Source organism: Abrus precatorius, unplaced genomic scaffold (assembly GCF_003935025.1).
Source record: "Abrus precatorius isolate BTA unplaced genomic scaffold, Abrus_2018 Scaffold11, whole genome shotgun sequence".
Taxonomy (NCBI): domain Eukaryota; kingdom Viridiplantae; phylum Streptophyta; class Magnoliopsida; order Fabales; family Fabaceae; genus Abrus; species Abrus precatorius.
The window spans coordinates 23196627-23220210 of NW_020874303.1; the positions used below are offsets into that span (position 1 = coordinate 23196627).

At 32.1% G+C, this 23584-nt stretch overlaps 3 protein-coding genes and 1 non-coding gene across 4 annotated transcripts; 3 read left to right on the forward strand and 1 right to left on the reverse strand.

The window, feature by feature from the left end:
- Positions 1 to 1012: 1012 nt before the first annotated feature.
- Positions 1013 to 5179, forward strand: LOC113854761 (myosin-binding protein 2). Its single transcript, XM_027485963.1, has 4 exons — positions 1013 to 2643; positions 2743 to 2928; positions 3017 to 4427; positions 4512 to 5179. The coding sequence occupies exons 1-3, from the start codon at positions 1209 to 1211 to the stop codon at positions 4399 to 4401; spliced, it is 3006 nt and encodes a 1001-aa protein (XP_027341764.1). The 5' UTR covers positions 1013 to 1208; the 3' UTR covers positions 4402 to 4427; positions 4512 to 5179.
- Positions 5180 to 12075: 6896 nt separating this feature from the next.
- LOC113856137 (putative receptor-like protein kinase At4g00960) lies at positions 12076 to 16833 on the forward strand. Its single transcript, XM_027487824.1, has 6 exons — positions 12076 to 12400; positions 12541 to 12680; positions 12962 to 13172; positions 14234 to 14468; positions 15267 to 15417; positions 16092 to 16833. Exons 1-6 carry the CDS (start codon positions 12337 to 12339, stop codon positions 16479 to 16481), a joined length of 1191 nt encoding a protein of 396 aa, XP_027343625.1. The 5' UTR covers positions 12076 to 12336; the 3' UTR covers positions 16482 to 16833.
- A 791-nt stretch (positions 16834 to 17624) lies between these two features.
- Positions 17625 to 19673, forward strand: LOC113854920. The gene is made up of 4 exons (XM_027486255.1): positions 17625 to 17892; positions 17988 to 18383; positions 18562 to 18976; positions 19081 to 19673. Exons 1-4 carry the CDS (start codon positions 17688 to 17690, stop codon positions 19280 to 19282), a joined length of 1218 nt encoding a protein of 405 aa, XP_027342056.1. The 5' UTR covers positions 17625 to 17687; the 3' UTR covers positions 19283 to 19673.
- Positions 19674 to 21517: 1844 nt separating this feature from the next.
- Positions 21518 to 21598, reverse strand: TRNAL-CAG. Its single transcript has one exon. It is a non-coding gene; the product is annotated as a tRNA-Leu (tRNA).
- Between the last annotated feature and the right edge of the window lie 1986 nt (positions 21599 to 23584).

Consider the following 23584-nt stretch of genomic DNA (forward strand, 5'->3'; position numbering starts at 1 on the left):
ACATAGAATTTCACGAAATTATATTTAAAAAAAAAGGCAAGAAAAAATTTGTGTTATGGTTATGAACCAAAGTTAGGTTAGTTATTTTATGTTCTTGATTGAGGAGAAATATATAAACATCCTTCTAGTACGTCTCATTTGTGGAAGTTATTATCAGCTTTGTGTTAAAAGGTGTCACCCCTGATATAAATTTGGCACACAACAGGCTTGTTGACAAAGTAAAATAAGTGAAGTTTTAACTTTTAAGCAGCTATCTGGCAAAACAGAGTTTGATTTTCTACATGATTTAATTGGTTTGAAGGAGGGTATATTATATTATATATTCTTGTAATAAAAAAACAAAATTTCTTAGGAAGCATACCCACATAATGTACTCAAGCATCTGTAGTCATAACAGGCCCCACCCGTTACTTTGGGACTGGTCCACCAGCTCATGTGTGTGGTTTGGTGGGCCATTCCATTTGTTGCCTCAATAGAAAAAAATTGAAGTGGAGCTGGCAGGATTATCAAAAATGATATTTTTTAGCCACAGAAAATTCTAGACTTCGGAAAAACTCATTGTAAACTCAAATTATTCTCGAACTTTGAAGTAAGATAAATATAAATTTCTTGTAAGTTGTTTTTAGTCGTTCTCGCATTAGAATTTGGTGTTATCTTCTCCTTCTAAAATCTCAGCAACAAAAGGGAAAACAAAAAAAAAAACCATTTTGATCCCAAGACACTAATCCACATAAAACAATGATTAAGGAAGGACTGTTTCACATTTTCTGTCTGAAAATTCCTATTAATCTTGTAGTAAGGCACAAGTGTTCAACTCTTAATTGCTATTGTGAAACTATTGAACTGTTAAAGTGCAATGCCTCATTTTTGTCAAAAAGCATTTCATAAACAATGCTTAGAAAAAATGTAACATTCTTTAATTTTCTTTGACTCAAGAACAATTCTTTTTTCCCCTTAGTTCTGTCTTCCTTGGTTGCCATTTTATTCAATTCAAACAGCCCATTTCTCACTCAGTCTAAATAAAACCACTTGCTCTCTACTTCTCTTCTACTCTCTCTCTCTCTCTCTCATTACACACTCAAACTCAAAACTCTCTTTCCTTTAAACCTTTTTTCTCTGTCTCTCATTCTAAAATTTTCTTAGATTCCAATCTGATATTCCAGAAAGCCTTTTCTTTGTACATATTAAAAAACGAAGCATCATCAACCATGGCTGCCAACAAGTTTGCAACCATGGTGCACAGAAACACCAACAAAATCACCCTTGTTCTAGTGTATGCAATCCTTGAATGGATTCTGATCCTCCTCCTCCTTCTAAACTCTCTCTTTTCTTATCTAATCATAAAGTTTGCCGATTACTTTGGCCTCAAAAGGCCATGCATATGGTGCACCAGAATCGATCACATCATAGAGCCTGGGAAGGACAAGAATTCCTGCAGAGATCTTGTGTGTGAAGCTCATGCCTTTGAGATTTCCAAACTTGGGTTCTGCTCCAATCATCACAAACTTGCTGAATCACAAGAGATGTGTGAGGATTGCTCATCCTCATCCCAACTGGACTATGTTAAATTGTCTCGGAGTTTTGGTTTCTTTCCATGGATGAAGCAAATAGGTATGATTAAGGATGCTGATGCTGATGATGACAAGGAAATTGTGAAGGTGGAAGAGAATTTGAGGTGTTCTTGCTGTGGTGTCAACTTCGACAACAGGTTCTACCCTCCTTGCATTCTCATCAAGCCTTCTCTCAACGATTTGGGATATGATCAGAAGCATAATTTGGTGACACAAGGTGGGGCTGGTGTGGAAATTGATGAAGGTGTTCACTCAGATCATAGTAGATCGGATTTTGTTCTTGATCATCATGAGGATGAACATAGCACTGAAGAAAACAAGGGAAGAGACATGGTGTTTGAGGTTGATCAGGGTTCAGATAGAAAAGAAGAGGAAGCAGAGAAGAGTTGTGCTTGTTCTGTGTGTGATGGTGGCATAGAGATTGTTTCGGATGAAATTTGCAAGTTGGATTTGGATGTGGAGAGAGGGAAAGAAGAAACCTTAGAAGAGGAAAGTTTGAATGTCCCTAAGCCTAAGGATGATGATGATCAAGTTTGTGAGAAATCCACTGCTCAAGTTGATTACAAGAGAGAGATAACTATGGAAATTCCACCCAAACATCTGGAATTTTTCGTTCATGGTGATGGTTGCAGATTGATTCCTGTTGAATTGGTGGACTCCCCCGCCGCAGAAAATAGAAATCAAAGCAGATATAAGGTGGGGGGTGAAGGCCTCAACAACAATGAAGATTTTATTTTGGATTTTGATAAGAGTGCTGATGCAGAAGAAGCTGAACCGGTTATTGAGAATTGGCACATCTCTGGTGATATTGTGGCTGAATTTTCATGTCAGGGGAATGAAAAAGTTTTCAAGGCCAATGGAGTTGAATCAGTTCAATTAAGGACCATAGGGAAGTCCTCAGGGTTACAAGTAGTAGCAGAAGAAGAAGAAGAAGAAGAAGAAGAAGAAAATTTGGAGCAGAATTGTCAGGATTTGAGTTTTTCTAGAACAGCTGAAGATTTGCCCAGGGATGACAATGCTGAAGCAAACTTGGAAAGAAGAGATGGAGAACTGTGTTCAGATGCTTCTCAAGGTTGCAACTATTTTCCTCCTTAACAAGTCTTTTCTGTTCTTATACTATTCTTAATTATTTTATATGCAACAATCTTTAATGCTTTTATTATTCCTGCAGCTTCTGAAGATGCATCACAAATGCAAGGTGAGGAATTTGAAGCCGAAGTCTCAATAGGGACTGAAATTCCTGATCAGGAGCAGGTGGATGAGTATCAAAGCCAAGATGTTCTTTTGGATGCAAATCAACGAATACAAGAAGATCCATCTACTAGCACAGTCAGATTTCACATCCAAGATGACAATGGTAAGCCTCAATTTCTTATCTTCCTTTTCCCTCAAGTTCCATACTTCGAACTTTCCAATAACTTGAGCTAATTGAAATTTATCATTAGGTCATGACAAGGGTGAAGAGTTTGTAGAATTTAAACCCATGTCACTTGAAGTGAGAATGCCAACAGTGAATAACCATTTGCCATCATCATTGGAGCTTAATGAGAATGAGGAAGAAAAAGTTCCTGATACACCCACTTCCGTGGAGAGTCTGCATCAGCTACACAAGAAACTACTACTGCTTGAAAGGAAAGAATCAGGAACAGAAGAATCATTGGATGGAAGTGTCATAAGTGATATAGAATGTGGAGAATTGACCGTTGAAAAGTTGAAGGCAGCATTGAAATCTGAGAGGAAAGCTTTAAGTACTCTATATGCAGAACTAGAAGAAGAGAGAAGTGCATCTGCTATAGCAGCTAATCAGACAATGGCAATGATAAATAGGCTTCAGGAAGAGAAAGCAGCAATGCAGATGGAAGCTTTGCAGTATCAGAGAATGATGGAAGAACAATCTGAGTATGACCAGGAGGCTTTGCAGCTTTTGAATGAACTTATGCTGAAGAGGGAGAAAGAGAAGCAAGAGCTGGAAAAGGAACTTGAAGTATATAGAAAAAAGGTTCATGAATATGAGGTACGAGAAAAGATGTTGATGTCAAGAAGAGATGGTAGCACAAGAAGCAGAACTTCATCTCTATCTTGTAGCAATGCTGAAGATAGTGATGGATTGTCCATTGACTTGAATCATGAAGCAAAGGAAGAAAATGGCTTTTACAGCCATCAAGAATGCAGCAGCAGCCAGAACACCCCCGTAGATGCTGTCTTGTATTTGGAGGAATCATTGGCAAACTTTGAGGAAGAGAGGTTATCAATTCTAGAACAGTTAAAGATTCTGGAAGAAAAGCTAGTTATATTGAATTATGAAGAAGAAGACGAAGAAGAAGAAGAACACTGCTTTGATGATACTAAATCGATAGAACATCTTTGTGAAGAGAATGGGAATGGATATCATCATGATCATGGTGATCACAAAGGCCAGGTAAATGGATTTGCAAATGGTCATGCAAAGGAAATAAATGGAAAGCATCATCAAGGGAGGAAAATCATGGGCACAAAAGCCAAGAGGCTTCTCCCCCTTTTTGATGCTATGAGTTCAGAAGCAGAAGATGTAGAGTTGAGTGGAGATGAATTAGATTTTTCCCCTTTGCAAAATAATTCAGCTGAAAAGGCTTATTCGGATAAGAATAAGCTTGCTTTAGAAGAGGAGGTGGATCATGTTTACGAGAGACTACAAGTGTTGGAGGCAGATAGAGAGTTTCTAAAGCATTGCATCAGCTCCTTGAGAAAAGGGGATAAAGGGTTACATCTTCTCCAAGAAATTTTACAACATCTTCGTGATCTAAGGAATGTAGAACTCAGAGTAAGGAACATGGGAGATCTTGCAGTGTAAACCGAACTGTGCCAAACAGATAATTGGTAAATAAAATGCGTATCTTCTTTTACTAAAATGATTTTCCTTTATTTGTCAATTAAAACATGATTCATGTATGTATCGTGCAGATTTGTTATATTGGAGTAGATCCACAAGCTGCAAATCAAGCATGCATGAGCACCAGTTCAGTGGTGTACATATCATCATATATATATACAGTGAGGAAACCAATGCATCACTTCATTTTCAACAAAAAGTAAGGGAGTTCCCTAATGGAGAGGGGAGAATCCTGGTACGGTCTGTCTGATCCAATGGTGGACAACAAAAGTGAAGTTTGCCATTCTCTTTTTCTCTTTGTTTTGTAATTTCTTGTTTCTTTTGTCCAAGTAAGCCCAATTTTTTTGTGGGTTGTCCATCATCATCATTTCCTTTGTGGGAAAAGGAGGAGGATGAGTATATGTGTGTGTAGGCTAGTGAGGTGAAGCCACCCTGTCACTTGTATTTTGTGAGCAAAAAGACCTGGCTTGCAAAGCTGGAGAGATCCAAAAAAGATTCCAGTGCCAGGTATATAGCATTAGTTTATTAGACAGACAGAATTAGGGCCACTAGTTTTGTCATTTCTTTCATTTTTTCGGTGAGAGTGAAGAATGAGGTAAGTAGCCTTTTTCTTTTTCTCTTTCTCATCTTTTGCATTCCTGCATATCCTTTAATGTTTGTTTATTTCTGAGGGGAAAAAGTTGAGTCACTTGTATACTACATGTATTCATTTGTAATTATATAAAAAGTGAGTGTTTGTTTATAATGCTTGGATGGAACTAACTTTGCTTATTAATTGTTATTTCTTTTTTAAAGCTTGTGACTGAGATAGATGTGTAAGAAACAACTAAAAATAGAATAAGAAGCACACGCTGCTTTCACATTTGATTGTGCTTTAAGCAAAATGCAACTTCTTGTTAGATTGAAAACAACATGAGTGAAGTAAAATAATATTAATAAACTACCCTGAAAACAATAGAGGGATGGCTCAGGGATATTATAATAAAGGGCATAAACTTATTTATTGATAAAGTGAGAACTGTTGCAAATGTTTTATGAAGAATGAATGGCTACACAACATTTGCCACCAAAGCAAGAAATTTCCTCAATGAATACATGGTGGGTCAATCATCTGTCACCTTTGGATCTTTGTGAATTGAAGTTGTTTCATATTCTGGTTCAAAAATTAAAAAGAAATTAGTCGCCACTTCTTGCCTGCAGCCACCGGAGACCTCTACAATTTTATATAGAGCCTTGTTAACCAATTCAAGGTTGTTAGTAAAATAATTAATTAACATTTTTTTTTTATTAAAAATCACATTGAAATATATTAAAAATTACAGTGAGAGCATTTGTATTCAAGTTAGTATTTGTCAAAAATAATAATTATATGTATTCAAGTTAAGATAAAATACAATAAAGCCTTGAAATTAATTTATTAACTAGTACAATGGTTAGCATTTGTCTAAAATAACAATTATTTGTATCTAAGTAAAGATAAAATGATATAAAGCCTTAAAATTTAAATATATAATAATAGAGTTGAACAATGCTAACTACACACTCTTTGATATATACTTTTAACACACATTTTATTATTAGGTAATAATAGGTAAAATTGTGAGTTTCATTCTTAAATTAATGATTTTTGTAATTTTTTATAAATTTTAATTAATAAAATGTGTTAGAGAATATATATATATATATATATATATATATATATATAAGAGTGTGTTACATTATTCTTGTAAGGTTTTATGACAAGTGAGATTATTGATGGAGGGCACTCATGATTCGTCTTCCTCTTGCTGTTAAAACTTACTGTGATTAATTATGCCTATGTAGTCATAGGGGAGCACAAAGGGAAAAGTATAGTACACACAAAAATAAGTTATATAGAAATTTTTTAAGGACATGATATTCCTTTCTTTTGGTGATATATTCCTGACTTCAGGTTTTGGGCTTTTGTTAAACTTAAGTTGTGGGATTTACTTTTACTTTCGTTATAGAAGCCCTAGCAAACTTTGAAAATTCCCCAAGCACCGAGATCATTAGCTATTCCTATTGCATTATAACTTGTTTTTTTCTTCAAAAATTTGTTAAGACTGACGAATTTGTGTAAATATGTTCAGAAATTAAAAGTTTTAAATATATTTTAGTGTTAACATTTTAGTCCTTATTTTTTTTACGAATTTTTGTTTTTAGTTCCTATTAAAGATTTGATCTACTAAAATGTTATCAAATATCTATTTTTATTAAATTATATAAGTTAGAAGGACTTAAAATAAAACTTTATTAAATCATAGAGACAAAAATAGTGTAAAGAATAAAAATATATTTAAGCAGAAATTAAATATGAACTATTATTAGCAAGAGGGAATTAAACCTAGATCTATTCACGAAATCCCAATGTTATTTCCAATTTCTGTTACGTTCTACTTGCAATTAACTGTTTTTTGTCGCATTAACCGTTAGTAATTTTAAATCGATTATTTTAACAAACCTTCTTCTTCCATCGACATGAACCTTCGTCTTGAGAGGATCAATAGTAGGGGGAGAATTGAACCGTGGGCTTCTCAAACTCCACTCTTATGTTTGAGAGTATTTATTCATGCATGCCACTCTTTGGAGATTGTTGTGAGAATAGAAACTGGAGTCTTCCCCAAACATGGTGTCAATTCAAAGTCACGAAAAAACAAAAACACTGAAACATAAAGGGAGATACCCAGTGCTTCACTTTTAATCAGAACACAAAATCATGGACAAAGTTTAAATTTTTCCATTAAAATAACTCTCACACACAAATATGAGATCCTAAACTCATTAACGCTTATACTAATTGTTTAATTTTTACTTAAAAAAAACAGTAATGAGAACTAACTCAACGTTAACTCTGTTCTTTTTGTAATGATTGTTGTCAATCACGCGTCACTTTATTATTTAAGGCAAATTACATTTACACCGTTTAAAGGTAAATGAATCTTCACTTGACAATCCTCTCTTCTTTGATATTATTCTGACTTCACTTTGTTAATTATATAAAAGAATTAGAAAAGTATTGTGTCGTTGTATGTAAATAAACAATAAAAATGTATTAGATAAAATGTTATTAAACAATGAGGGGTATTAGGTATGTTTTATATGCATTAATTAAAAAAAATAAACAGACCTGTTCTCTATGCAAAGTCAATGAAAGGTGACGAGTATGCATAGATATATAGTTAAGGCACATTGTATCGGCCCGAGTAATATTTGCTAATCAAATCAAATTAAAAAGATCAAAGCAGGGAAACGTTCCCGTCTTCAGGAGTTCCCTTTAAGTTACGCTAACTTTAAAAGAGTAACTCCAAACCAATAGTTGAGGGTTGAGGAGTCCATTTTGTGATGAAGATACATTTAAGCACTCTATTTTTTTTCTGGGTCCATCGTTGACTCTTTCACAAGGTGTCTTTGTGACTTTGTTTGCCTCAGCCCTCATCAGCAATGACAGCCCCTTAAATCTTTTCTATTTTCTCCTTCCATCTTCTTTGTTTTATTTGACAAATCAACACTTACTCTTTTATGACCATTTTTTTTTATATATAATCTCTTGATATTCATAAACTAGAATTTTGAGATGGAGAGGATGACAAAATAAATTTGAATTAGTGAATGATTAATAAGGCAAAGCCATGACACGACTTGAGGTTGACAAAATAAAATTGTATAGTTGAATGTTGTTCTATAGAAGGGTAGGCTACAAAACAACTTTAAACACATTGTACAATTTCTTATCACGAAACAGTTAATGTCCAAATTCCAACATGGGAACGCGCTTCTGTTAGTAAAACATGAGAGCTTTTACACTGAGTGAGTAGTGACTCGTGGGGTTGGAACGATTGTGACAAAGTGATATATTTCTCGTAGAATTAACGTTGTATAGTGAAACAAATAATTGCGTCTCGTGTTTGCAGAAGCAGTGACGATCGAGGTGTTCTCTCTTGACTTTTGAGGCAGAGGGAAGAATGAAAACACACTACATTCCTTGCACTCGTTAAGTACTAAATTTATATCTTTGAATTTTTTTATAAAGCACTTTTTAAAATTTTTTAAGATACTTTATATTTTTTATAAAATATTTACTATATTCTTTTATTTGTCTTTAATGGATAGAGCAGTAAAATCCTAAATTAAAATTGATAAAAAATAAATGTTAAATTGTAAAGGTAAGTTTGATAATATTAAATAAGAGTAATATTGTTTTGTTATAATATTTTTAATTTTTAATTTTTAATTTTTATTAATTAATGTAATTTAGTTAAATGTATATTCTACAAAAAGAATTAAGGAGTCGACCGTGTTTATCAATTTCCTATGTATATTATTTTTAGTCAAACGTACTTTTATAAACAAACTTATTTTACTATTATACAAAAAAAAAATGTCTTTAATTAATTTTTTTTTCATTAGAGTATCTTTTCACTCAATAAATCAGATTGGTCTCTTAAAATATATCTAAGACCTAAAGTGAATACCTCGTCTAATAGTATTTTTAGAAATACATAAATTTCGATGGCAAATTTTAAATTATAAGCTTAAAATATATGGATATCAACTGGGATAAACAAAATGATTTGGGAGACCTAACTTCCTTTCTATGTATAATTCATCCATGCAAGTTTTATAAGGTTTGTTTAATTGACGTATTCATGAGTTCAAATCATAACACTAAGCAATAGTTTGGATTGATTGTCCTTCACTCGACCAAATGAATAAATTAATCAACGCGTAATCAAGATATGTCAACCTCAAATGTTACCAAAATGCAATAAGATAAACACGAAATCGATTACTTTTAAGAAGAAAAAATCTGTTTAACATATTTCCTGTGTTTTATAATAAAAGTTTGATATTTCATATAGCATTTATTTTTAAAAAAATAAGCTACTGTTATGTATAATTTTGATTATTTTACAATTAAATTATGAAAAAAAAAATCGTTTTAGTGTTCAATATTTTTAGAGAAGTCAAATTGATCTATAAATTGAGTAAAGGACTTATAATAAAAATAAGAAATATAAAATTTTACTTAATATTATTAATATAATGTATTATGTGATATCTTATACCTTTTAATCACAATCATCATTGCTTTATATTCATTATACAAATCTAACCACTATCACATTGGAACCCAGGCTCACAATTATGATATCAAATTGACCACCTCATTAGTAGAACCTATGAACAAACCCTATCAACCGAAAAGAAGAGGAAATTGAAGGTTTTTTTCGCCCCCTCTTTGTATTTAAGGTTACCCAGACCAAAATTGATTGATTATAAATCATTGAGAGACAAAATTGATAGATTTTGAGATTGTGTATACCAAATTAATAAATTTTGAAAGAAGCTATAAGCTCTAAGCCATATCACAACACTAGGTTGTCACACATGTTACCTTTCAATGATACATAACACGTTAAATCAATAATTTCTATGGAATAGACTAGAATGACAAATGCAATTTGTAGTAATTTGAGTTAATAACATGTGCATTAAATACTACTATACAATTTTATGTAATTTAAGGACTAACTTGACTTGCCTTAAAAATGTTGAAAACTAGAACTAGAAATTTGTGATCACATTATTTATAATAAGTATGTGATATTATTAATTTAACTAACTTTATTTTTTATCATAAATAATTTTTAAGTTGTATGAGATAATTATAAATAATAAAACTCTTCTTTCGAATATTTAATTGCTATTTTAATAAGTATCAAACATCATGCAATAAAAAATTAATAAATAATAATTTTTATTAAAAATTTATAATAATATTATTAATATATTGATATTGTAATATTTTTAATTTTTAATTTTTAATAAAAAATTATCTTATATAAAATTTTTATTATATGTCCTTAAATACACATTACAAATTTTGCTAAATTAAAAATATTTTATTAATTTCAGATCTTTAAAAATGACTTAAAGAACTGAAAACGGTGGGTGTTAGAGGGGTTAAAGGAATGATGAGATTCAAAGGATTATGTGTGTAATGATAATTATAAATGTTACTATAAATATTGTACTAAAAATAGAAAATTTGTCTTTCAAACTTTCATTCTAAATTACATTTTGTTACTTAGTTTTTAATTATTTTTAATATTTTTGTGAGAAAATGTTAAAGAAAAGGAAAAGTAAAAAACAAAAATTTGCTTAAGCCAAATATTTTTACTTAGGCTAATTTTAAACAAAAGTCTTGAGTTCTCCAGCATTAAAATTTGCTTAAAATCATTCAAAAATAGTTTAAGCAAATCTCACACCTAGAAAAACAAAGAAGTAATTTGCTTAGGTAAATCTAAGGTGCTTAAGCGAATTTAAAATAAAAAAACACTTTTTGTATGTCAAAGCATGATATAAATACAAAGAAAAAATATTTTCTAGATATCTTTGAAAATGCTAAGAAGAATACTTCCTTCCATTATCCTTGGAGCTCGAAGTGAAGAACTTTACAAGTTTCTTCCTTTTTTTCTTTTTTATTTGTGAGGTTGCTCTAATCACAGAGAGTATATAGTATACTCTTAGTTGAGATTGAATGTAACCAACCCATTTTCATATATATTTTGAAATATATTTGTTATTATTTTTCTTTCTTGTCAATGTCAGTGACTTTTTCCTTTTTTGTTCTTAATGCTAGTTATGTTTTGATCATTTGAAGATTGAAAAAAACACCTCTTTAGAAAATCACTCAATGAAACATGTTGCTAGGAATAAGTCGTTATTTTATTAGTTGTAATAAGTGTAATACATAATGTGAGAAATTTTAATAAATATTTGTATAAGTAACTCATAATATTAGTAGTAAGAAATTAGGTTAAAAACATATATATTATCACGTTAACACCGATAATAGAATGGATATTATTTGTGTGTTTTAAGATATTTTTAAAAGGGAGGATAATTGAAGTTGAATCTCAATGTTACTTTTCATTAATATTTAAACTTAATATTTACATCATTTCTTATATTTGTTAATTTGTATTTTATTTTATGCAAAAATATTCAAATGTTATGCTATTGAAAACCTTTTGTATATATTTCATTAGACTTATAAAAATAATGGCATAAAAATATTAAATGTCAAGCAAGTTTATGTAGATATGATGTTTTTATCCTTATTAGTTATTACTAAAAAGAAAGTTTAATATGTTTGTCCAACATCACGTGTGGAGTGAGTTAGTAGAAAAATTTAGATTTAAATGTGATTTTAATGAATGTGTTAATAAAAAAAAAGTTGATAAATAGAATTTGAGTCAGTGAAAACTTTAACTTATTGGATTGTGTTAAAAAAAATAGAAATTTGTGTTAACAAAAAAAAAACTGTAAAAAGAAAATAAGAATAATGTCAAATGGAGAAACTTTGAAATTAAATATTATTGCAGTTTAAAAAAACAATATAAAAGAAAATAAAATAAAGATGAACTTTTAATTATTAATTTTAGATATTAAAATTTAAAATTTTAAAGAATATTTTCAGTTAAGTCGCATGTATTAAGGATTAAAAGGAATGCTTGTCATAATTATTTTATTTCTTTAAATTCTCCAAATCTAAACAACACATTTTGCAAAATGTTAATAGTGTATGTTGTGGTGGGGGAATGGCAGAGGAGAGTCAAGCGCGCGTCACTAGGTCAACAAGAGCAACACGCTTTTTTCTTTCCATTGCTTTTGCAGATATCTACGTTTCTGTTCTCGCTGTACCAGAGAACAAAATTTTCTTCTCCTACTCTCGCTTTCTCCTCACCTCTCCATTCCCCACCATCCCAATTTCGGTTCTCAACAAAGATCGCAACTTTGCTTCTAGATTCCCTCTTTTTCTGTTCTCCGATTCATGGGCTTGTCTTGGAATTTGGAACCATAGACACCTCCATGGACAAATCGCACAGCTTTCTTCACAGTATTGTGAAACACTTCAAATTCGGTTCTAGTAAAGGTAATTCAACAACACTCCGTTTTGTTTCTTTTCTTTGTTAATTCGAATTTTAAATTTAATTTTAATTTTCTGGTTGATGAGTTGTCTGATTATAGTAGGATTGTGTTCTTCTGTGTTTCTGCTCTGTTGTGTTTGATTAGAGCGAAACAATGAAGCTGACATACAGAAAATGGCGGCACAGGAGCAGAAGGTATTTGCCTATGAAACCTTGGTTGCTGTCACCAAGAATTTTAGTGCTCTTCATAAGCTAGGCGAGGGAGGTTTTGGACCTGTCTACAAGGTAAAATCAAACACCAAATTTCTTAATTTTTTTGTGACAGAAAAAAAGCTTTCAATTGGTTGAAGTACATGTTTTCTGAGAATGAATTCAATCGCAGCCTTCAATGGATGGGAATTTGGATTGTAAAACTCGATTGCTTCTAGTATTTGCTCCCCTCCCTTCAGAAAATTCCTCAAAAATATATATTAAAAATGGTTCCTTTTTAAAATAAGAACCCAAGACCCATTCTAATTAGTAAGACTTGTTTTGAGTTTTTGGTTTTCACCCTTTTTTCCTCACAGGGTAAGCTGAATGATGGGAGAGAGATTGCAGTGAAGAAGTTGTCGCACACTTCAAACCAAGGGAAGAAGGAATTCATGAATGAGGCCAAATTGTTGGCTCGTGTGCAGCATCGGAATGTGGTGAATTTGTTGGGTTATTGTGTCCATGGCACAGAGAAGCTACTTGTTTACGAGTATGTGTCTCACGAGAGCCTTGACAAACTTCTATTCAGTAAGTTTTTTCGTGCCATTCCTACTCAGTTCAATAAAATCATAGATGAATGAAAGCCATTCGCTTTTTATAAGAATCCTTCAACTTTAACATGCTTTTTGTCAAAAACGCTAAATTTAAATGAAATATTTGGCGTGCTGGTAATTGAATCGATGATCATTATTTCTAAGAAGTGAAATTAAGTTAATTTAACAGCCTAAATTAAGATAACTATCGGGTCTTTATTATTTGCCATGCCTATGAATGATGTGAATGCGTTTTCAGTTTTCCCTTCACATCAAATTTCATTTGGTCTAACTGACCATGAAACATGGAATTTCCTTACGTACCCTTCTCTTTTGACGAAATCTTCAATGGGCAAACAATTTTTATTTTCCACGGCTCCTCCTCTGCCAGAAGCAGTTTTTGTTCATTCAATGTTAACTTGTTCACATTTACCAAGACCATGTACCGCCAATTACCTTTCTTCATACATGGATATATCACATGTGTATTTTTTATGTCCACTTCTAATGGACCTGAAGCTCTGAAAGAGGCTTCACTTGAGGGACCTTGACTTTTCAAATACATAAATTGTTTAGAGTTAGACAACAGCATGTTGTCGATCCAACCCCTCCTCTCATGCATCTTAGCCAAGCCATGAAGACTTATGTTAAACGAACCATCCCAACCTTTTCTCTTTTCTTTTCAATTAAGTACATGGGTCATCAATGCAAGGCGGCGTGGGGAATTAGAACTTTGGATTACCTTCTACTTTCTTTCTAGGAAGGATAACGGGAATTTCCCAAACTTATGTACGGTCATTATGTGGGGCACTTTTTCATTTTTATCGTAAACAACTAATGTTATTGTCCCAATATTAGAAAGCATATTCTTTTAAATATTATTAAATCACTAAACTTACCCACAAACAAAGGGTGAGGTGGAGTTGAGTTGGGTAATAAGATAATACCTAATCCTAATGGTATAAAGAAAACACTTTGCTATGGCAATTTAATGAATAGTAACAATTAGGCGTATTGTTATTAAAAATGCATGTTGTTTGGTGGAAATGGATGCAGAATCGCAGAAGAGAGAGCAGCTTGATTGGAAACGTAGGTTGGGCATAATCACAGGCGTGGCAAAGGGGTTGCTTTATCTTCACGAAGACTCGCACAATTGCATCATCCATCGTGACATAAAGGCGAGTAACATTTTGCTTGATGACAAATGGACGCCCAAGATTGCAGATTTTGGCATGGCCCGTCTCTTCCCCGAAGATCAAAGCCAGGTCAATACACGTGTGGCTGGAACCAAGTAAGTCTATACATTTTTTATTATTATTAAAATTTTTTTGTCAAAGAGTTTTCAGTGAATTCTTGAAAAATATAGTTTCGCATAAATATTTGCTGTCACTAAAATAAATAGTTCTCTATTCATGCACACACTCAGAATATTCTCGTTAGTAATTTTCATATTTTACGGTAAAATTTTGAATAATTAAAATAAGTTTGAGTTATTTTTAAAAAATACGCAATGTTTTTTTTTGTTGAAAATAAAGAATCACGATGTTTTTTTTATATAAAATATTTAATTGTGTAAAAGTGAATTTAGTATCAGAGTAGATTTATCCTTCTTCGTAGATGCCAATAATAATTCTTGACAAAATTACAGATTTAACTTTTAAAAATAATAAACTCAACTACTGAAGTTTATAGAATTTGAAAAATAATTACTACTTTATCATACCATTTTGTTGTTAAGTGAATTATTATATTATTGCATATTCATAAATGTCTAAATTATTTTAAATTTATTATACAATTATGAAAAAATTGACTTATAAGAAAATGGTTTTGTCAAAATAAACACAGTATATTGATAGCATTCTTCTTAATAAATTTTTTTTTTCTTATTATTATAATCCATGGACACGCCGCCATATATCACAAAATCAAAAGCTTGCGTATTGTTTTACTAAAAAAGAAATTGCGTATTGGTTAGGATGCATGCTTACGTGCAAATGACTAGTCAAGTGTTTGACTTGAAATTATAAAATGTGTTAGTTCTGAGTGTTTTTATGTTTGTAGAGTCATAATTTTGATTATTATACAGTGGGTATATGGCTCCGGAGTATGTGATGCATGGAAATCTATCGGTAAAGGCAGACGTATTTAGCTATGGAGTTTTGGTATTAGAGTTGATCACTGGCCAACGAAATTCGTCCTTCAATTTGAGTGTGGATGCGCAGAATCTGCTTGATTGGGTAAGCGTCGTTTATTATTCTTATGACTGCATTTAATTACCATCTGAGGGTTTAGGTATAATCGTTTCTTGTTAACCTTGATTATCTATCCATATAGAGAAAGCGTGTACGCGGTTATTGACATTTCGATATGTTTTGGGAGACTTTTTATTTTATCTATCAATTAATTAATGGTAACGGTGATTGATTGACATCTCCCCAAAGCACCTTTTCACAAAATTTAAAACCAACGTCAACACCCCAAACCTAACTCCACCTCCACCATTTCATCATGCCTAAATAATCTAATTGCTTTTAGGTTTGTCAATCTGCCTTACTCTCAAACGTGTTTTGACTTGTAATTCAAAAATTTAAGTATCTTTTTATAGTTGACTTACTTGGGAGTTATTTAAAAAATAGTTTTTATTAACTTCAGATAATTGAGAATAAGTAGTAAATAATAGTAAAAATTTATTAAAAAAATATTTATTATATTTTTATAACTTCAATACAATAACTATATATTTTTTTTATAAAATTTTTTTACTTATAAATGTTTAAACTATTAAACCCTTAAAAATTATACATCTTAGACATTCTTATTTAAAACATAACGGCGTTTAATGGTACAGGACTCACTTTTAACGCATAACAAAACAGAGTTATTTCTAAGGATGTTTTTGTGTCTTGTACAGGCATACAAAATGTACAAGAAAGGGAAGAGCTTAGACATTGTAGATCCTGCATTAGCATCTACAGCGGAAGCAGAACAAGTGAGCATGTGCATTCAACTTGGTCTGCTATGCGCTCAAGGTGATCCACAGCTACGTCCAACGATGAGGCGCGTGGTGGTGATGCTGTCACGGAAGCCAGGACACATGGAAGAACCAACGAGACCAGGAGTACCTGGTTCAAGATATAGAAGACCTCGCAGGCACTCTGCATTGTCTTCCACTGCGGGTACCTCTGATTCACACACTTCTGATTCAAGCAATAACAATACTACTGTTACTACTGCAACGGGAACAAGCTCCGCAACTGCTACTGTAGAAATTGACACAAGAGGGAAACGTCCAATGTATTAATTTTGCCATCATGTTATTCTTTTTGCAATGTAAGTATATGAACTAAGTAGAATATTGTAGATATTGCGAGGGTTAGATTAGGAGTGGCGAGGTTTATGTCAATTCTTATTCTTTAATATTTTGCAATTGAGAAATGAGCACAAATTCGGTGATCTCATTTTCCACCGCCCCACCAAAGTACTATGTACTATTCTCGTTCTCACAACTGAATTATATGGAATAAGGGTTGAAGCAAGATTGTGGAAGCAGAATGGTAGCTTTGTAAATTTGCTTTCTTTTTCTGTCTTTGTAAATTTGCATCAACAGCTGAAGTAGAGAGGGCTGATGAATGATAATGTATAATCTTTACATGGACGGAGGCCTTTTTGTTCTTTTCATAATAAAGTATGAGGCCAACCATTGAATTTTATTTTTATTTTTAAAGATGACGGCATCTTTCAGTTTAAAATGTTAGTAATGCATATATTGTTATGGTTAGTTTATTTGTAAAGTTAATAATTTAACAATCATGTAAGTATGCTATTTTAAAACTAAGTGTTAATTTTTTAAAAAAATGATTAAAAATTATGTGAAAACATGTTAAAAATTGTTTATTTAATTGTGTAATTATGTGTAAAAAGATTCTCTCAACAAAATTCTGTAGACCACGAACAAAAAGAAAAACTGTAGACGTTAGTCATAAGTGGCAAAAACTAAATTACAAAACAAATTATTTATGCGCGTGTGTATATATAATAGAATCTCATTAGTATTTATTCCGTTAAACAAAAGGTAAATAATAACCAGTGTGGTAAAAGTACTACTAATTAAGATGAACCACCAATATTGTTATAATCTTCAAATTTTCTTTTAAAATTAGAAAGAAACCTGAGAAGAGAAAAAAAAAATTCAAAATTGGCCAGTACATTAATAAAATTACAATATTTATAAAGTTTCAATTGAACCACCAAAAGAGCTGTCATAAACTTGAATTTTTTTTATCTCTAATCGTTGAATATCTTTTTGGTAATTTAATCTACTAATCTAAAGCTACATTTCTTAGTATTATTCATATTAATAAATTAACAATGATGATCATTTTTAATGATATTTTTATTATAATTTTTTTTTTTGTAAATAACAAAGAAAAATAAACGAAAAAAGGGAAAGCAAGAAGATGCCCTAGAAACCCTAGAGCGAGAGAGAGAGAGAGAGAGAGAGAGAACCATGAGACGAACCCTGCTGAGAAATGCTTCACTCTACACTCGCAACCTTCTCCACTCTTCTTCTACCACCGCCTCCTCCACTGCCACTCCCACCGCACTCGCCGCTTCAACTCGCTTACGACTCAGACTCTTCTCCTCCGATGAAAACCCTCATCCGGTTCCCAAAACCAATGCTGCCCTTGAAGTCGAAGACGTCGACAACAAAGGTTTCTCTTTCTCATACCAAACAATTGGAATTGGAACATTTTCTTGAACCAGTTTTGGATGTTACATTACAATTTGCTTTAATTTCGGTTCGCAGTGCTGAAGACGCAGATCGAGAACTACTTCAACGGCGACGATCAGGCACTTCCGTCTATCATGGAAGCGATTCTGCAGAGGAAGTTGTCGGGGAAGCACGAGGAGACGGACGATGAGTTAATGGACGAACTCAGCATGCAGCCCATTGACGGCGTTGAGGACGAAGAATTCGAGTCCGATTTCGAAAATATGCACGAAACCGATGAGGAGATCGATGATTTATACGATGCTAGGGACGTGGTGATGAAGAGGATGGCTCATGACGAGTATTTCAACATGGATGATAAAAAGTGGGACGACATTGTTGAGGAAGGAGTAAAGCATGGTTTTCTTAGGGATACGAAGGAGTGCGAGGAGATTCTCGAGGATATGCTTAGCTGGGACAAACTCCTCCCTGGTACTATTATTATTATTTCAAATTTATTACTAATTTTGTTGTTGAGGTATATCCATTGATGTTATTGTTATTTGATTGTTATTCATATACAGTGAAATTATCAGTAATGCCTTTGAGAGCATTTTTTTTAATTGTCAATTGTGGCTTTAATTGTGATTTGATGTTATGTCTTATCTAGATGAGATAAAACAGAAGGTGGAAATAAAATTTAATGAGTTTGGAGACATGTGTGAAAGAGGGGAACTTGAACCTGAACAAGCTTATGAGCAGTTTAAGAAGTTTGAGGATGAGATGGTTGCGGAATACATGAAGATTATGGAGAAAGAGGAGGTCCCGCGGTTTGATGACACTGCTGTCCCAGACAAGAAAAAGGATTTAGATGATCCCCCGGGGGAAGGTCCTATTTTGAGGTGGCAAACTAGGGTAGTCTTTGCTCCTGGTGGCGATGCTTGGCATCCAAAAAACAGGAAAGTGAAACTATCTGTTACTGTGAAGGAGCTTGGACTTTCAAAATACCAATTCCGCCGTCTCAGAGAATTGGTTGGGAAACGTTACCATCCTGGGAGAGATGAGCTTACGATAACTAGCGAGAGGTAAAATGCTATTTGTTCTATTTCATAACCCTAGGGTCTGGCTCTTTTACTGAAAACCTGGAAGCGCCCTCGTGTGTATTTATTATCTTATTTGTATTTTGAAGGTTTGAACATCGAGAAGAAAACAGAAAGGACTGCTTAAGGACTCTTCTCTCCCTCATTGAGGAGGCTGGGAAAGCTAATAAACTAGTAGATGATGCCCGGTCTTCATATGTTAAGGAGAGACTCCGAGCCAATCCAGCTTTCATGGAGAGGCTGCATGCCAAGTCCTTGAGATTGCGAGAATCTAATCAGGTTCCTGCTTGAGGTTTCAAGCTCCAAAGTCTGAATTTTTGAACTTGCACTCCCTTTAGTTTGTTGTTGCTCCCAGATTTTATTTTCTTTTATGATTATTATCTTTTTTTATTTATTTGTATCATGGTTTCTAGCTGCGGAAACAACCTCTCTGCATATAGGATAAGCCTGCATACATCTGACCCTCCCAAGAGCCCACAATGATAGGAGACTCGTGCACTGGGCTGACCTTTAGTCATATCTTTCATATTTGGTGTTTAATATCGTGGATGAATTTTTGCCTTTAGCTAATTGACTTTTACACATATTTTAGAGTTATTTGTGTTTTCAACAATAATATCATTTAATGTATATAACTGATGGTCACTGGGATACTGATAATGAAGATTAAGGGACTACTTATCCATGAGCATTTGCTAGTTGACCAGTTATTTGAATTGCTCAATAAATACCGATGCTTAATGTGTAGCAAGAAATAGCAGCTTTGATTTTTCAGAAAGGAGCTTAATTTTGTATATGTTTTTGACGTGTGAATTAATCCGTTCAAATTTTGTTATACATATTGATTTATAATGAATAAAAAATAATTTGAGGTCCGTTCTGCTGGTTTCGATGTGCTTTGAAGAAAGGCAATTTCCACTGGAAAATGGTTTTTGAACCTCAGGAGGGGACGTGTGTTCTATTTGTATTTGAAGTGTATTTTCGAGGTGTGTATATAAATAAGATAAAATAATGATATATAAGGTTTATTTTTAGTACTTTAAATAACGAAATTGATGTTTAATTGTGGCCCAAACACATCCCTTTTGCTTGAAAAGCATTGAATGAGAAGGTGTGGTGTGGTGATTATTACTTAAGCATGTTTTAATGATTTACTTGGCCGTAGACTTGATGGTATGCGATGATAGAACAGAGTATATAGATATTATATTTGCGCAATCTTTCATCAAATTGAGAGTGTAGCTGCGTAGCTGCAGTTGAGCTTGGATGAGAAAAAAACTAATATTGGTCCTAGACTCACACTGACAGTTTGTTGAGTTTGTGTTAAACAGAAAGGTTTATAAAAAGGACAGAATAAAGCCACCATGATTGGTTTAGTGATCTTGAGAGACTTGTATTATAATGATGTTTGCATCTTGTAGATATGCTATTCTGAAGAAAGTGAGTTATGTAGTTTAGATCTTAAAATGTGATGTTATAATAGTTATTGAAAAATCAATGAAGTAGACTTTAAAAACTTATGTTTTGAAATATGAAAAGAAGAGATAAGATGTAAATAAAAATAAAATACAACAAAAAGGATGTACTGTTTGGATGTGTTGAAAAAAAAGTAGTTTGAACTAGTGAAAATGAAAGTGAATAAATAAATAGTTTTAATATAATAATTAAAAACAAATTAACCTTAATTTGGTTATTGAGCATTTCTTAGTTTTAATATAAAATTATTTAATTAGGAAATATCATTTTAAAAAAAACTGATAAATGAAAAAGCAAAAGAAAAGATAAGATTTTGTGCCATTCACTAATGAGTTCCACAGAAATTGTTCTATTTCAGTTCCTATTTTGATGCCAAGCAAACAAGGTGAGTGGACTGAAATGGGAGAATTTGATACTTTCCCACTTCAGTCCGTTCTCTTTCACGTATAACAAACAATCCATTGTTTTCTTTACATTTTTTTTAATCGCAGTCTTAATCGCTATTAAAAAACAATATTAAGATTTAATATTCTATCTTCTTAAATGAATCATTCACTACGGTAGAGTTGAGTCCATATCTACATGATCAGCGTAGCGTAGAGCATAATTGTACCTCGTATTGGCATTAGCTAAAGGCTGAGATTTTACTTCAATTAGTTCCATGGAATCTTGCGTTGTTGCACTTTGGTCAACACTGCAGTTCCGTTCTTGACTTCGGATCATTGATCAGTTAAAAATCTCGGGACTATAAGGAGAAATTAAGTTGATATAAAATTGAGTATTGTGCGTAAAATTATACGCAGTCACAATTTTTCTGACATTGATTCGGATGTTATATATAATAAGGTTAAGCAAGGTGTCTCTTACGAATGGTCACAACTTATTGTGATCTATCCATTTAGGATTAGGGATCTCGATACTGAAAATATCTGCATAATAGGTACCCGTTAGTTACATGGGTAATGGTGGATATTTACGAATTTTTATAAAAAAAATAAAGATATCTACAATTTATTAGAAAAGGTGTTTTGCTTAAAAGATGGTTTTTAGTGTCAAGAATGGGATTCGAACCCATGCCCTTTCGGACCAGTACCTGAAACTGGCGCCTTAGACCAACTCGGCCATCTTGACCTTTGTGCTACAAATCGAGATTGTTTCTTTCTTACTTTTTTTTTATTGCTAGAGGTGTGTTGACACCCTTGTGTATCACTATCATACCCAAGGCAATTATTATTATTATTATTATTTATTTCTTCTATTATTTTTACATAAAAGGTGTAATATTAAGTTAAAATTTTATATAAATCCTTTTCTTTTAATTACTTATCATTAGAATTTATTCCATTCACCCATCCCGATTTTCATGTTCGTGTAGTATTTGTGATCGTTTCCCCATGAATATCTATAATTTATGACCAATTCACTTATTTAATTTTAGAATAGAACAAGTTAATTAATCTTAATAAGAATTGAATCTGGTAAAATTAATTAAACACGAAGACCAAACTTTATGTTTGGTATTATTGATAAAAATTTTCAATTAAAATCTTGAAATTCATGACATTGACAGCTGTAAATATATCTATCGAATAAAAATAGTCTAGTAAGAAGTGCTACAAATAGTCGAGAGACGAAAATTATAAATTTGAAATTTGATGAATAAATTATCCCTTTTGATGATAAAAACTAAAACATGTTTTCTTAACTAATGTTTGTAACTGACTTCGTGTATAATTTTTTTTAAAGATAAAACATTACATAAAAATTAATTAATTAATTAATTAAAGATTCAATTGTGCAATATAATCTGCGGGTTAGGCAATTGTGCTTTTTCAGATTTGATGCCATTTATAGCCAATCATTGATTTTTATTTTTTTTACCAAATAAATTATTGTTTCAATTGGTGCCCAAATATCTCAACCTTCAATAGGATAATTTTCTAATATTATCATTATCTACGCTCAAATATCAGTTCTCTAATTTATATGACCTAGAACAAAAAACTTAGGCTTTATTGTGTTTTTGTCGTAAAACTGGTCATGAACATTCTTATGCTGCAGAACTATTTTTTGGGCCATTGTGAAGATTGAGAATGAACTGGCCCCTTTCTATAGGCCTGTGTTCCAGCGTTTGCAATTGATAAAACATCCAAAAAATTATATAATTTGTCATTTTCCATATAAAGTTAGGCCTAGTTCCTGGTACAACAGACCACTCATCGTTCCTATGTACATGTTTGAAAATATGTTAAAAAAACATATAAATGTAAATTTAACTAAAAAATATTAAATTAATAACGTTAAAATAAATATAAATTTATGATTATTTAAACGTGAATTTTACAGATTGACGGTGTGATTGTATAGGTAGGAAAGGAAACTAGGGGTCTACATGAATGAACTTGTCATTAACCTAAAGTTGTGACTAATGGGTATGTAGTTTTCATGTGTTATTGTCATGAAATTAATTTGTGGAAACTGACATGGAACGCACGATGTGAAATTTGGTGTCAACCGAGCCTTGGATTCCCATAGACAAAGTTTTTGGGAGCCCAGTGGTCACTTTCATGTTTCAATTACAAATTATAATTCCTGTTTCAATCTTACGAGATTTAAGTTAATTATGAACTTGGGGAGGCCCCAACTAATCAATTATTATATACCTTAACCCCTATTGCTTGAATCACAAAATAGACTCCAAGGTTGAAGGTGGTTCCAATATCAATCACTTGTGGCTCCACTCTTAAGCTAGAATACCAACACTTAGAAGCCTTTTTAGACTTTGCTTGTTGGTTCGTGAAAATTAAGAAATTATTCTAATTAGATACTTTGTAATCATTGTAATTAGAATTACCTTAACTCCTATTACTTTCAAACTTTACTTTACTTTTTTTCTTAATTTTTTTTATCTATTTAAATAATACATCTTTTTTTTTATTTTATATAATTTTATTTAGGTGTGACAGATCTGCGTTACCAAATTCACTTTAAAATTTCATAATCTAACAACCAATGTAAAAAAAAATTACTATTGAAGATGCAAAATAAAAATTTACGCCTTATTTAGATACACATTTTATACTTAGATATATCAGGTTGGCCCAAACCCTAATCAAA